This window comes from Astatotilapia calliptera, chromosome 1, assembly GCF_964374335.1.
Source record: "Astatotilapia calliptera chromosome 1, fAstCal68.1, whole genome shotgun sequence".
Lineage (NCBI taxonomy): Eukaryota > Metazoa > Chordata > Actinopteri > Cichliformes > Cichlidae > Astatotilapia > Astatotilapia calliptera.
Window position 1 is genome coordinate 8,178,053 of NC_137422.1, and position 15,531 is coordinate 8,193,583.

General features: G+C 40.6%; 1 protein-coding gene across 1 annotated transcript; it reads left to right on the top strand.

Annotated features, from left to right (window-relative positions):
* The first annotated feature begins 11 nt into the window (after window positions 1-11).
* LOC113027963 (sodium- and chloride-dependent glycine transporter 2) lies at window positions 12-14,561 on the top strand. Its single transcript, XM_026177840.2, has 12 exons — window positions 12-171; window positions 1,615-1,765; window positions 2,660-2,792; window positions 3,744-3,878; window positions 3,983-4,086; window positions 5,006-5,130; window positions 5,272-5,384; window positions 8,493-8,624; window positions 8,917-9,016; window positions 10,219-10,319; window positions 11,329-11,496; window positions 13,186-14,561. Exons 1-12 carry the CDS (start codon window positions 12-14, stop codon window positions 13,339-13,341), a joined length of 1,578 nt encoding a protein of 525 aa, XP_026033625.2. The 3' UTR covers window positions 13,342-14,561.
* Window positions 14,562-15,531: the final 970 nt, after the last annotated feature.

A 15,531-nucleotide genomic window follows, 5' to 3' on the forward strand; every position in this document is an offset into this window, starting at 1 on the left:
GCGGGATTGCCATGTTGATAATATCTGTCTTGATAGCCATATACTATAATATTATAATGTGCTGGACACTGTACTACCTGTTCGCTTCGTTGAAGGGCTCACTGCCATGGGCTAACTGTAGGAATGAGTGGAACACGGTGGAATGTAAGGACAAAGACATGCTGCTGTTAGGTAAGACACACACCTTCACACACACATACACACACACACACACTAGAAAAGCACCCCACTCTCCACAATACGCAATGCGTCATGCCTCCCTCAGCTAAGGTGTCCTGCAGTATAATGAATACTGACCTGTGATCTCTGCGGCGTTTCACTCTGAAAAATACTTAAACTTAAGAGCACCCAGTTTGTTTTCTATATGATCCGGTTGGATTGTTAGAGACCAGTAAAGTAGGGGATGAAGGCCCCAGGGAGATAAAATCCCACCTGAAACACGCTATATTTATATCTTCGATTATTCTTTTGTGTGATTCTGTCAGATTAAAGCATTGCTTCATGTTTTAAAGCTGCAGCATGGGGCAGAAGCAGCCTGTTAGTGGTCTGACACTGAATTAAACTGTGGATAAAATTATATTTTAGCAAAGAAAACATAAAAGCGGAGAATCGAAGGCGTCTTGGCGTCGATTTGCATCGAATAAAAGTCGAAAGAGGCTTCACTTTGTGTAATATTTGCCTTTAGCGATTCTGTGAATTCAGCACAAAAACTGCTTGCTTGACAAATTTACTGTACAGGCTGAGCTGCTGCAGTGCTGCAGTGAGCCCGAGACTGACCCCTGCTGGATGAAACGGGAAGGCCTATTCGGGTCTGCATGTCTGCGTCTTTTGAATGATGAAGCAGACAAGAGGGAGCAAAAACGTGAACTATGTAGCCTGACGTATGTTAATGTGTTTACATATATGATTTTATCGTGTGGGTGAGCGAGGTCTGAACAGGTTTGCAATGCAATGCACAAGCTCTGCAAAAATAATCTGTTATATGCATACTTTAATGTTTCCCTTTTATGCCAAAGAGATGTGGATATATTAAAATATGTATATGGAGTAATATTACACTACAATGTAATTTTTAAAGCTATATTTGTGGCCTAGGGTCATAAAGGATTCATGTCATGTCATCGCATGTTGTCCACTGAGTGCCCCCCTCCAAAAAACGAACAAACAACAACAACAACAACAAAAAAACAACAACAACAACGAGTTGCACAAGTGTGCAAAGCGCAATTAAAAAAACGTCCTGAATCATTAAGGCCCATTAATCATTAAGCTTGAAATGACTGAAAATAGAGTCATATAAAAAGCTTAAACCTACTTCTGTCTACCTTGTTTGCATGAAAAAAAAATATAAATAGTGAGAACAGGGCTCAGAAACATTTATTTAATCATATTCAGCAGTGCAGGATTTTAACAAATACAAGTGGAAGAAGTTTCCAGTGAGGCTACACTACACTGTACACTGTATCCATCTGGCCTTTTCCTCCCACTTCTTACTCACATCCATCTCTTCACCCCAATTCAGAGTGTGTACCTGAGCGGGCAGTAAGTTGTGTCCCACAGCAGCTCTCTGCCAGCCTCTCCAAGCTGACGTGTATTGATTTCTGATTGGAACAGACTCATGCATCCTGCGGGACAGAAACATCACGTCCATCAAGAACTCCACTTTCTGCACGTTGGCAAACACAGCGGGAAACCTGACAAAGCTGCTAAACATGAGTATGGATGGAAACAAGACATATGTCAGCCCCAGCGAGGAATACTTCAAGTGAGTGAATCCTCTGGCCAAAATAAAATGTTGTTTTCAATTCCTGAAAAAAAGATCTATACACTTTTAGCCAGATTAAAAAAAAAAAATACATTTATGACTGGATGAAAGACAGAATCTGATATTTTTTTAAAACCATTCTCTGCAGTTCTCAAGCCATCAAAAAAGTGATCATTTTGCTTCAGTAAAAAGTTCATGGACACTTAGATAAGGTTTATTCCTAATAATTCTAGTTTTATATCTTCTTGTTTTACATTTTGCATTTCCTTTTAATGTGACAACACACAAGTACATGTCCAGATAGTTGCCTGAAGCCACAAATTAATCTTTTAATTTCATACCCCACAAAATCACCCACATAGGAGATATTCACGTAAAACACTGCAAAAATAATCTCAAAAATGTACAAAAAAGTACAGCACAATAATAATAATAAAAAGTCCTGCAGCATTTTATGAAAACATGTTTATGTACACTTTAACAACAATATAAAGACAGAAAAAGCAGAAGGAAAGAAATCAAGTCCGGAGTGGGGTAATCGTACTGTTTTCCATATACAAGGAAAAAACTGTACAGAGACTTTGTAGTTCTCTCTTATTGCACTCATTCAGCTTAATATCTTTAAACACAACGAGGCTATCCTCGCAATATATAATTAATGATGATTTATGGAGATTTGTGTCAAAAGTTGGGCAAAAAAAACCAACTTACATAAATCTTACATCTCTGGCAGACCCTCTGACATGTTTGGGACTCTGTAATAAATGACTCGGCAAAATGAAAAAACAAACAAACAAACAAACAAACAAAAACAAAAAGTGTCAGCATGAACTTTTGATCTGCATTGTTTTTTGTTTTTTAGACTTAACCTTTCTGTTTGAATAACACCTGCAGGTACAATGTGCTGCACATTTCCAAAGGGATTGAATATCCAGGAGACATCCGCTGGCCTCTGGCCGGCTGTCTCTTCTTGGCCTGGCTCATTGTCTACGCCTCTTTAGCCAAAGGAATCAAGTCATCGGGAAAGGTAACAAACTAAAAACAAAACTAAAACCTGCCTTCCGATGTCTTTCTGCTTGAAGTTTGAAGCTCAGAAGACATGCTGCTATTAGTTTTCCTTTGATTGCGTTCCCTTTAATGATAATATCGCCACCTAGTGATGAAGTATGTGACACACAACCTTTTATGAGGAAAAACTGTCATTTCCAAAAATGTAAAAATAACGCAGATCTGAGTTTATTTCCAAGAAAAATTTCATATGCAAATACCCAGAGTCTAGAGAAACGCAAAACAAGTGCATTATATTGTGTTTAATAAATTATCTACTTCACAGCGATTCTTTTAAACTCCGTGTTTGAGTTTTTTTCTCTCGTAAGAAATACTTAAATGTTACTTAAAATAACTGAAAGCTATTTTCTTAGTTTAAAGAAAGCAAAAGAAGGAAAAAATAAATACATAAATATATAATTTATAAATATATAAAATGCTGTTCAAGCCCAGGTGAATGTTAGAGCTGCTTTAAAAAGACAGTCTTATGGTCTCAGACCAAAACAACACCCAGAAACTGAATAAAGTTGCGATTGTTGTATTGTGGTGCCCTCTGGTGGACATAGAGATGAGCTGCAGCACACATAAGCCTGTCACTGTGGAGTGGAGCTTCAGGCCTGTGTCAGAGGTTTTTCTGTAATAATTGTAAACTTGGGATTTTTTTAGTGTACAAATTCCTGTTTGCAGCACAATCTGGATCAAAAGTGATCCTAATATAATCCTAATATATATGTTAATAATAGTGTTTTTTTTTTGATGAGAAACAGCTAACTCTTGAAAAACTAAATGTTTAAAAGTCCACACACAAAGAGAGGGATATAAATGATCTTACAAAGTTTACTGACTTTGACCGTTTTATGAAAAAAACTGTTTTATCTTTGCATGTGTGTGTGTGTGCTGATGTTGCTCATTTCTTTTCTTTTCTCATTAGGTGGTGTATTTCACCGCCACGTTCCCTTACGTGGTGCTCGTCATCCTCCTGATCAGAGGAGTGACCCTCCCCGGTGCGGCTGACGGCATCCTCTACTTTATCACACCAAAATGGGAGAAACTAAATGATGCAAAGGTAACCAGAATTTCCTCACTGAATTCTACAAACACTAAAGTACAGACAGAAAAGAGGCCTTCCAGTTCTTGCCCTTCTCCTGCAGCTGCTCCTCTCTCCCTTAGGTGTGGAAAGACGCTGCCACTCAGATCTTCTTCTCCCTGTCGGCTGCTTGGGGCGGCCTCATCACGCTGTCTTCTTACAATAAGTTCCACAATAACTGCTACAGGTAAACACATAAAAGGTAAACTATGCTTCTGGCAGACAAATTCCACCTGTCACCACAGATGCATGACGCTATGTCTGAATGTGTCTGAATGTCTGGTAGGATGAAATGTCAGTAATAAATGTGACTTTTTGCAGCAAGCTGTTTCTTTCATTTTCTCTCAATTTGTTCTTCCTGTGCTTTGTTTTATCGCTAAAGTAATCCACAGCATTTGAAGAAAAAAAATGCAAAAGCCTAAATGTGTGAAACTTTTTTGATTCACAAGAAATATATATATATATATATATATATATATATATATATATATATATATATATATATATATATATTTACTCCATGCAGTCACAATATCTGCACATTAACTGAATATACACATGGTTCATTACTATAAATGAAAGCTTAGTAGTATTATCCACTATTATATATTTGCCAATTGTGTTTTTTAAATGTTGTACACAAGACAGGGCTCTAAGTATGAGAGCATCAGAGACATTATCAGAGGGATGTGACACTCAGATCGATGAAATGTTTGAGAATTCAGTTGCCGTAAAGATGGTGAAAGAAGTTTGACTTCTTATGAAAAGCTTTTCAAATCATTACTCTGTGGCAAAGTTGGCAAACATTAATAAACAAAAAATCCAATTTGACTCGATGGTAATGAGATTTTTATGTTCCAGTGATCATTTTAATTCAAATGAATTTAGGCAATGCTTCAAAATAACCGCCCAAATAAGTGCCAAGAGACGTTGCAAGATGGCTTCCTCATCCCGAGACCTGGTTCTAGAAGGACTTTGGCACCACTGGACAGTTTTCATATTCATATTTCTATGTTTTAAATACTTAAAAACTCTTGAAGTCACAACAAATATATTTGCTCACTTCACGTTTCTCCTTTCTCTTCTTGTTTTCCTTTTCATTGCAGGGACACTATCATAGTGACATGCACAAACAGCGCCACCAGTATATTTGCTGGGTTTGTCATCTTCTCTGTCATTGGTTTTATGGCACATGAGTTAAAGGTGCCAATAGAGAAGGTGGCTGATGAAGGTAAGCTCCCAAACTGGCCGGCAGTAGCATGAGGTCAGCACCGCTTTTATCTGCACTTGAGACAGTGTCTATGTATTCCTATTGAAATACCATACATGTAGTATATATGTTTGTCTGTGTGTGTGTGTGTGTGTGTGTTAGGTCCAGGTATAGCTTTCGTGGTGTATCCAGAGGCTCTGACCAGACTTCCCCTGTCTCCTTTCTGGGCAATCATCTTTTTCCTTATGCTCCTGACCCTTGGCCTGGATACTATGGTAACCTTTACATCCTCTTAATACTAATGAAAAAAAAAATCAAGTTCCAAGTTTAAATATGAGCTATGGCATTTGGAAGTTATAGCTGGAAACAGGCAAACAATTTGCCCATAAAATGACTTTTAAGTAACTCTATTTGAACTTACATGTTAAAGAACATGAAACATCACTTTTAGTCTTTGCTCTACTGCTGGAGTAAAATCCTGCACAAGCTCTCCATCTGCTAAAGATGATGTCAATCTTCTTACCCGAATCTGAGCAAGACATGCAAACAAGAAAAGAGTTTCCTTTTTTTTTTAGCCAGTTGGTGGCAGAAGAGCTCCACACTACCTATGAAACCAATCATCACCCTCTTGTCCACCACAGTGTTTGCGTAGAGGATGAGATGATCTTGTTCTTGTGCTTGAGAGAAACATCTCTCACCTCATCTCTCAGTGTGTTCGTCTTTGATTGTCTTCCTCGCCCTGTTTCCTCACATCTTAGTGCGTCCCAACTGAGATGGAGGCAAGAAGGAGAAATGGGGAGAAAAGGCTTGAGGGCAACACGTATTTAAGAAAAAGTGACACTCTCACTTCTGAGCAAGATTACAAGAATGTTAAAATATTCGTTTTTTTTAAAATTACAAGCACAAACGAGGAGCACAAAGTTTGATTTTCTTTATTAACGAATATAACTTATAAATACAAAAGGAATATTTAGTAGTCTCTTTCTGCCAAAGCTTGTATAGTCCAGTTGTGTGTCACTTAAAACATAAAATGAAAAAATGAGCTGATAATGGCTAAAAAGCTCTGTGAAGTGCAGAGTTGGGGATAATTGTAAACATTTTCAAGCAATAATTAATATAAAAAATATGAATAAAAAGCGCAGTGAGGGGAGGTTGTTTCGTTCAAGGGTCAAGATTAGGGAAACCAATCTCGACCTTGATGCCAGTGTTCATTTTTAATGTGTAATGTGTTTGTAAACGAGGTGTCGTGAGACGTTGGTCTGTCAGGTAAATGATCTGTTTCTGCTGTGGTAGGTATTCAGGCCCACTTTGTTTTAATTTTGCTGAAGATCTCAAAGTTTGTGACAGTCAGAAACACGAGTCTCTTGACTTTTGTTTGCTCCGAGGTTAACATTTGGGTTTGGTAGCTGATGTATAAACACTGCACACTGCACACATTGACCCAATTAACATAATTACAAATGCACAGCACCCGCTGTGACTGATTTCACCTGAAGTGCCTGAGCTCTCCAGGTACTTGAACAGAGGGGAGTCTGTGTGATTGGAGTGAGTGAAACTAGGTTGACCTTAAAGTCTTGGAGCAACATCAGGAAGTAAAAACAACAATCAAATGTGATATGTGAACACAGTGCTTTACACTGTGGGTGATAAGAATTCATTTTGTTAACCATTCCATCACAGAAATGATGGAAAGATCAATCGTAATATTAATAAAACCACTCCAGCTGCAGTTTGAGCATATGGAGTGTGGAGAATACCAACAATAACTGCACAGATTTAAGATATAATTCATTTTCAGGAAGCTATTCTACATTAAAAATGTTTATGTCCAAAATTCTCAGTGGATAATGTAAAACATTACATTTAATGGAAGCTGACCAAATAATACTGAATGGATTAGTATACTTTCAGTTCATACCAAGCTTATTTTCCTTAATGATTAATTAAGCGTGTAAATAAACCATTGTTTTTATATTTTTCATTTGCATTTTACTCAAAATGCAGTACATCAGTTTTGGGCCCCTTTTCCCTTCAGGACTGCTTTAATTTTTCATGAATTCAACAAGTTGCTGGAAACATTTCTCAGAGATTTTAACATGACAGCTTCATTCAGCATCAGCATCACTAGGTTTGAACTTCCGCAGGTTGTTTTGAACAGTTGTTGCCACATGATTGGATGGTTAGATTTTTGTGTCAAAAAGCAATAGCTTACAAAGTGGCCTGTGCCTTTACATTTTAAAAAGGAGATCCATAAATGTAAAAGTGAAAGACAAGTATACTGAAAAACTTCAAACTGACTATATTATTGCTCCATGTCAGCACTATGTTTTCCTAAAAGAACCCAAAATGGTTTCATTTGGACCCACTAGCCATGATATCGGTTACTGCGCTGAGTTATGCCTCACGCAGCTTCAGCGAACAAACACTTTTCGTCTTCGGGATGTTTTTAAAGTCCAGAGCACCTCCCGCCATGATCCTGGGTAAACAGTTCCTGATAAAACACAAACTCCTTCAAGTGCATTGTGATGCTCCTGAGCTGAGCAGAGGAGCAGAGGGCACAGTGGTGCATTAAGACACAAGTAAACAGTAACAGTAAATGATGATGTTACTTTGCCTTGGCAGCAGCAGCACAGAGGAGAGTGCTGCTGCTGTGGTTTTGTCGTGGAACGCAGCTCAGCAGTAATAGGCTTGGGATGTTGACGGGAAATTAGTTTTGGGAGCTCAGGAGGAAAAGGAAGAAGTGGGGAAGTGACAGATAGCTTGATGGCAGCGCCATTTCTACAATAAACTTATGCATACGCACACACTATACAACCCTCGCTCAATTTTCATGTTTATGTATTCATCCGCTGCTGTCCTCTGGGTTCCGAGTCCCTTTTACCATCATGTTACATTTGCAATTCTCTAGACAGGCTCATCCTATCAAAGTCTATCCATTGTAAACTAAATCCTTCATACTTATTTGTTTTCAGAAGTTCTTCTGCTCAGGGTTAGAATAATGTTCTTTATTTGTTTGCGAAATAAATGAAATTATGTGTTTATTGGATGAACCGAAGACAAATGCTGGATGCTAAAGTTATGACAGCAGCGGCCGCTTGGATTCAGATGAGGTAAACTTGCTGACTTGAGGCTTTTTATTTAGTGGAATTGCTGCTACGCCCTGGCCTGGGTGGACAATTGTTAGTGATTCTGTAGTGGAGCCAAGCAGGATTACTGTAAGCTGTTGCCAAAAGTATTAATATTAAATAGGAATCATAAAGAGTTGGCGATTGTTTTCAGAAAATGCAATGTTTGAACAATGTGTTTATTAAACATCTGCCATGGTTAAACACATTTCCTCCCTAGTTCTCTTTAATATTCCCCCCTTCTCATCTCCATCCCAGTTTGCCACCATCGAGACCATAGTCACCTCTGTGTCAGATGAGTACCCCAAATACCTGAGGAAACACAAGCCGATCTTCACCCTGGTCTGCTGCGTCTCTTTCTTCATCCTGGGATTTCCCATGATCACAGAGGTATGTGCTCTGCTGCACTCTGGGTTCACAGTGGATACTTGAGCATTCTCCTTGCACCTTGATTCTCCTTGACTCTGACTTTGAATACAATGCCAATTTTTCTGCATGTCAAGCAAAGTTCTGGCCTTCAGATGTCAGGTGCAATGATTGGAACAGTAGGCTGAGTCTTATTAAAAGGAAGTTGTGACCGTGGACAAATCCAAGTGTCGGGTGACAGGAGGGATGACATTGCAGGATGAAGGCTGAATAGATTTTGTAATATTTTCTGTGTGTGTGTGTGTGTTTGTTACAGAGTGGGATGTACATGCTCCAGTTGGTGGACACGTTTGCGGCCTCCTATTCTTTGGTCATCATTGCTATCTTTGAGCTGGTGGGGATTTCGTACCTCTATGGTAAGTACACGAGCTGCCATGAAAGCTCACTTTAAGGCCACTCTAGGTTCAGCATGTGAAGTCACAGCTGTGATTTTTTCTTTCCACAGACAGTACCTTTAATCTGCATTCTGTTTAATGGTCAATAGGGGGCGACTGCTCTGGTTGCAAATGTAGACAGATAAGATCATAAGGACAGATTAAATTTGATCTAGTGAATACTTCTCTGATGATTTCATGGCCTTTTGGGCAAACTTACGGTTGCCAAGTTGTTATTTTATAAGTCTGTTGTTTTTTCAGTCAAACCAATAGGTGACATACCTATACCCACTTTTTTTTCATTTGTATTTCTTACATAAAAAGCCAGTGCCAGTTTGATTGTGTGTTCAGAGAGGCATGTGCATATAATAGAATAATAAATGCAAGAATACCTTTCTCTTCTGAAAATCTAGATATCTGATATTGTGTGTGTAATTTCTTTGCTTTGACTTTGCTTCTGTGACACATTTCCACAGACAGCAGGGCCAAACTGTATAATCAGCCGAGAGACCCTAAAATATTACTGTCAGTGCAGGGTGCAGCAGAGAATGTTGGTGGTTTTTGAGGCATTTCTATTCCTGAACTTAAAATCCTTTGTCATAGTAAAACAGATAAAATCAAAATATCTTCAGGCTGTAGCAGTTTTAACAAGAAAAAAAATCAAACTGAAAAGAACAGCATAGTTAAAATAACGGGTTTCTGCATCTCAATTATGCGTATCTGCAAAAGGGGACAATCGTCCAAAGCTCCTTCGTGCTGGAAACGAATTCTCACTTGTTAATCCTGCGGTGACCACTAGGAGTCTCTGTTGTAATGCACAAGTCTCTGTCACACACACAGGCAGAGAGCTCAGGTGTGTATCAGAAGGCTGTTACCAAGAAGCAAAGCTCGCCTCCAGTTTGTCATCAGTGCAGGTGACATATTGAAATGATTGTGTGACTCTGCCACTTCATGTCACTCACAGTTATCCGTCAATAAAGGCAGAGGAATGAAGCCATCTGCTCACTCACTTTTTCCAGGGACCACAGAAACGCATTCACATGTGCTCATAAGGACAGATTGAATTTACCGATCCTTTTTTTTAAAGGGACGTTATCAAACCCAGGTCACACTCCATGCCTTCTCTCTGGAAACCACCCATTTCTCTTCTTTTATTTCTTCTCTTTTTTCTTCTTCCTTTGCAGGCCTACAGAGGTTTTGTGAGGACATTGAAATGATGATTGGTTTCCAGCCAAACCGATTCTGGAGACTGTGCTGGGCCTTTGTGACTCCAACCATTCTGACGGTATGTTTGTTTTTGCTCATCTCATTCCCTGGTATGCGCATACACGCACACTCACTCACACACACACACACACGCTCACACACACACACACACACACACGCACACAGACACTCGTACACATGGGCACATATGAACATGTGCAGCCCAAAATGCCTCTATTTTCACTGTCTTCTTTCAAGTTCATTGATTTGCAATCATAAAGGAACAGAGGAGAAATTGCTCCTGTACTCAGAAATCGAAAAATTATTTCCTCCTTCACATTCCCGTCATGTCACAGGTTCTCACGTTGATTGTCATTTCAAAACTGAAGCTGCCAAATTCCAAATGTGTCAGCGTTTGATCTGCACTGAACATGTACATGATCAGTAGAGAGTATACACATATCTCCAAAGAAACCTGTCTCTGTAAAGCTGAGAGTCTTTACGTAGAATTCTGTGTAGTCGAAGTTCACTACAAAGGCACGTAAGAGCTGGACACTGGCCAGCATTAATGTTAGTAGTCGTAATGGAAACTACTGTGCCTCCAAAGCAGAGGTGACGATGACAAATGGAGCAGCAGTCGAGGCGGCTGGCCATCTTGCTGCTCTCTCTCTCTCTCTCTCTCGAGATCACATTTCCTCCGGGAGCTCATTGATGCACAGCCTCCGGCTAACCTAGTTCTGTCTGCCATTTTTTCTCTGTTTGTATTCCTTTTGGTCTTATTCTAATCCTTTCAAACCAAATTCACTTTTTTATACTTTTTCCACCCCCCCGACCCACTCCTGCCTTTCCTGTTTTTGTACTCTCTGCATATAATACAACTAAAGATCTAATTTTCTCATTGATATAGAACAGCAGACAAAGTTTTAGCCTTGGACCCTGAGGTCAGTGCAGTTAAGCTACTACACAGTCCATACCAGTCAGTGCTGACAATCACTGCACAGTTGAGCAGCATCAGGTAACAGCAGTTGAAATACCGTGCTGTGACATTTCATCTAACAAATGTTTCTCGGATTTCCGGGCGTGTGCAGGGCATCCTGGGGCTGAGTCTCTACCAGTGGAAGGTGATGACATATGAGGACTACACCTACCCCACCTGGTCCATGGTTATGGGCTGGCTCATGGTCATCTGCTCTGTAATCTGGATCCCCATCATGTTCGTCATTAAGATGCACCTGGCCCCCGGCACCATCATCGAGGTAATAATTGTGATAAAACTGTCACGTAATGTTTTGGGTTTGTCTGCTACGCACACACTGTCCCACATGCATCTTTGTCTCTTTCTCTCTCACGCCCACACACACACACACACACACACACACACACACACACAGGCGCGCGCACTGTCGAGGAAATCAATAGTCTCATCCTTCGCTCATTAGCAGAGAGAGGAAGGCTGCAGGCTGAGTATTAATTTGAACATTTTTTCTGGGAGTCTTGTGGGTCTCTTTAAAATGCTTTGATTAATGGATGATGATGATGACGAACGGGCCTTTCTGGTCTAACATCTTTGTGCGCTCTGTATCTGACAGCAGCCTCTATCACACACCTCTAACGCTACATTTGATTTGCTTTGCTTTTCTTGATCATAATTAACGCGTAATCATCACAGTGTCAAATCCTTTTTCACCTCGAAATTCTGCACACAATGCCCCATAGTGACAAAGTCAAAAAGTTTGCTTGAAATTTTTGCAAATTTATTAAAAATCAAACAAAATGAAGCACATACACAAATCTTCACAGCCTTTGCCATGACACTCAAAATTGAGCTCGGGTCCTTCCTGTTTCCACCGCTGATCTTTCAGATGTTTCTACAACTTAACTGAAGTCCAGCTGTGGTAATTCAGTTGATTGGACATGATTTGGAAAGGTACACACCTGTCCACATGTAGTTCTTGGTCCCATCTCATTAACTGAAGGCTCATCCATCCATCCATCCATCCATCCATCGTCATCCGCTTTGTCCGGGGTCGGGTCGCGGGGGCAGCAGCCTAAGCAAAGAGGCCCAGACCTCCCTCTCCCCAGCCACCTCCTCCAGCTTGTCCGGGGGAATACCAAGGCGTTCCCAGGCCAGCCGAGAGATGTAATCTCTCCAGCGTGTCCTGGGTCTGCCCCGGGGCCTCCTCCCAGTGGGACATGCCTGGAACACCTCACCCAGGAGGCGCCCAGGGGGCATCCTTGTCAGATGCCCGAACCACCTCAGCTGGCTCCTTTCGATGTGGAGCAGCAGCTGCTCTACTCTGAGCCCCTCCTGGATGGCCGAACTTCTCACCCTATCTCTAAGGGAGAGGCCAGCCACCCTTCGGAGGAAGCTCATTTCTGCCGCTTGTATCCGCGATCTCGTTCTTTCGGTCACTACCCACAGCTCGTGGCCATAGGTGAGGGTAGGGACGAAGGCTCATTTTCCAAAATAATAGTGAACCCCAACACGCAGCCAAGATAACAAAAGATTGGCTTCAGGACCACTCTATGAATGTCTTTGAATGAACACCTTTTTTTTTTTTTTTTTTTTTTTTTTCTGCCTGTCCCGTTTGGCTGAATGAACACCTCTTGAGAGATCAGAAAATGGCTGTGCACCGATGCTCCCCCATCCAACCAGGTTCTGCAAAGAAGAAGAACAAAAAATATGTGTGCAAAGCTTTTAGAATCATACTCAGAAAAATTTGAGGCTGTACTTCCTGCCAAAGGTGCATCAACAAAGTATTGAGCAAAGGCTGTGAATATTTATGGACATGTTAAATGTGCAAGAAGTAGCTTTATCAATGTGTTAAAAGTCAGGGCAAAAGCCAAAAAAAAAGTAATTTAACAAGAGGCCAGCATTTGTTAAAGAGAGCAGTTCATGTATTATCGCTACCTGTAAGTGCTCTGTGTTTCCTGTTGTCATGCAGCGCCTGAAGCTGGTCTGCTCCCCTCAGCCTGACTGGGGTCCTTTCCTGATGAAGCACCGTGGAGAACGCTACCAGAACATGATCGACCCACTGGGAACCAGCTCCCTGGGCCTCAAGCTGCCCCCCAAGGACTTCCAGCTTGGTTCTTACCAGTAGCAGCCATCCTGACAGCACCACATCCACCACTTCCAAGCCCTGTAGGAGGCACTGGTGGGTGGTGGGAATCGTCTCCATCCCCACGTCTTCTCCCTTCTCTCTCTCTCCTGCTCTGTACTTAAGCCTTCTTTGCTTCTTGTCTTCTTTGCTTTATCGTGGATGTGGAAACAAGCTCCTTCTCTTCTTCCTTTATGTCTGCATCATGTCCTTTCTTCTCTCAGGGAGGAGTAGCTGCCCAAGTGGAGTCTACTCTTCCACTGCTGCTTTGTACACTCTTAATGGGCTACCATTGCCTCCCACACATGACCGCTGATTACTCCAGAACCCTTCCCAGGGATCTTTATTCCAAGAGAAAAATTGTGTCATAAAATGACACAGCTCAGACTGCACTTGCAATATTAGACTCACCCTAGTTGCTCCCTATGGAGTTGTGTGTATTTCTCTGTGTGTGCGCGCGTGAGTTTAAGTGTATGTGCGTGCCATCAAATTCGTGTGTACAGATAATGAATCATCTTGGTGCAAGCAGACACAGGAAAACAAAAAGAAAATTGAGCGACAGAGAAAAAAACCCCCCAAAAACAAAAAACGGCACAACGAGCTCAGTGGGGATCTTTGTTTGGTTCCATCTGTGTACAAAATTCCATCGGCAATACAAATAATATCAACTGCCTGGAAAGAAAACAAAAAACACAATTTGCTCTGTTATCACATTTTGTTCCTATCCAGCAGTATATATGTATATTCATATGGGCTTCCACTCAGTCGCTATTGCTTTGTCAAAAATAGATTATAAGATCTGCAATTTGTGCCTCTTACATCCCGGTAGAGTAGCGAATGCATCCTGATTACTACTTTCCATAGATACACTTTGGCCTCAGATGACTCTACAGTATGGTACAAACTTGGGTTTATTTTTCATTCTGAACCCGAGGGACCATTTGTGATACCCTCTCTCTTTGTCTATTTATTAAGTTGTATTCCTGCTGTATTGTCCTAGAATTTAAAGTAGCACATTCCTAACGTAGGAGTAGTCTAGCCTTCCTCTAGAAGGTGATAACGTGGCCATTTAACCTTCTAAGGTCTGAAAACCTAGTAGTCGCTATTTGTGCATATATTTTAGACGTGTATTTGTGAAAGTGCTAAGCCAGCTGACGAAACCTTCTTTCCAATATACATCGCATCAGTAGAGTAACAGTGTAATATATATATATATATATATATATATATATATATATATATATATATATATATATATATATATATATATATATATATATATATAGCAGTGATAGAGGTAGCAAGACAGGGACTCGCATTTGTGTGTCTGCGTGTGTGTGGGAGGGGCAGTAATGCCTCTCTGAACCCTAGTTGTGGAATATTTTGTACAAAAAAAAGACTTTCTTTAAGTAGTAAGCGTGTGTTGTTGTCCTGTCCTCAAAAAATTAGGAACTGCTGCTATATGTGAGCAGATGAAGATTAGAAAATGGCCTCCTTCTATCCTGGAAGTGTACTTTGTCTCTTGTTGTTTGTGGTAGAGCTCTTGAGACCTCTTTGTCATTTCAGACGTATGCCTCGCTTCTACGTGTGTCCTCATGAAAACAGGGTCTCAGGTATACTCGATCCCTTCAGACTACTCTGGTAGCTGTGGGAACAGTAGCAGCCAGTGCACAGAAAACAGCAGAGCCACCCCAGTGCTTAATTATAATGGGAACGGTGTGGAAGTGTGTTGCAAAAGGTCAGATAATCTCAATGCAGCACTGCTTTGGTTTTGCTTGCTGTTGCTTCGGTGCAATGAATATAAAAGATACACAAGTGATTTAGCCTGTTTTGACCAACCCTGTGCACTGCTAAAGGAGGGTCATTATGAGTAAAATTAATTAAAAAGAAAGTCACATTTCAAAACTGGAACTTTAATTAGCTCTTGAAACAGTTTTGTTGATCATCAATGCACTGATTAGTTTCATTCTAAAAGGAAGAAAATTCTGAGCTCTCACCAACTTCTACTCACACTGTGATCCTGTAGAATTAGCCATAATGCTGTAATTTAGCACATATTTCCCTTTAACTCATCCTGTTAAGATATCCTCAGCACAAATGAGCCACTGTTTCTGGGGGCGTAAAAGTCATCTCCTTATGTAACGCCACAGCAACTTGAAGAACAGTTCAGTAAAGCTCAGCAGGTAGACAGAC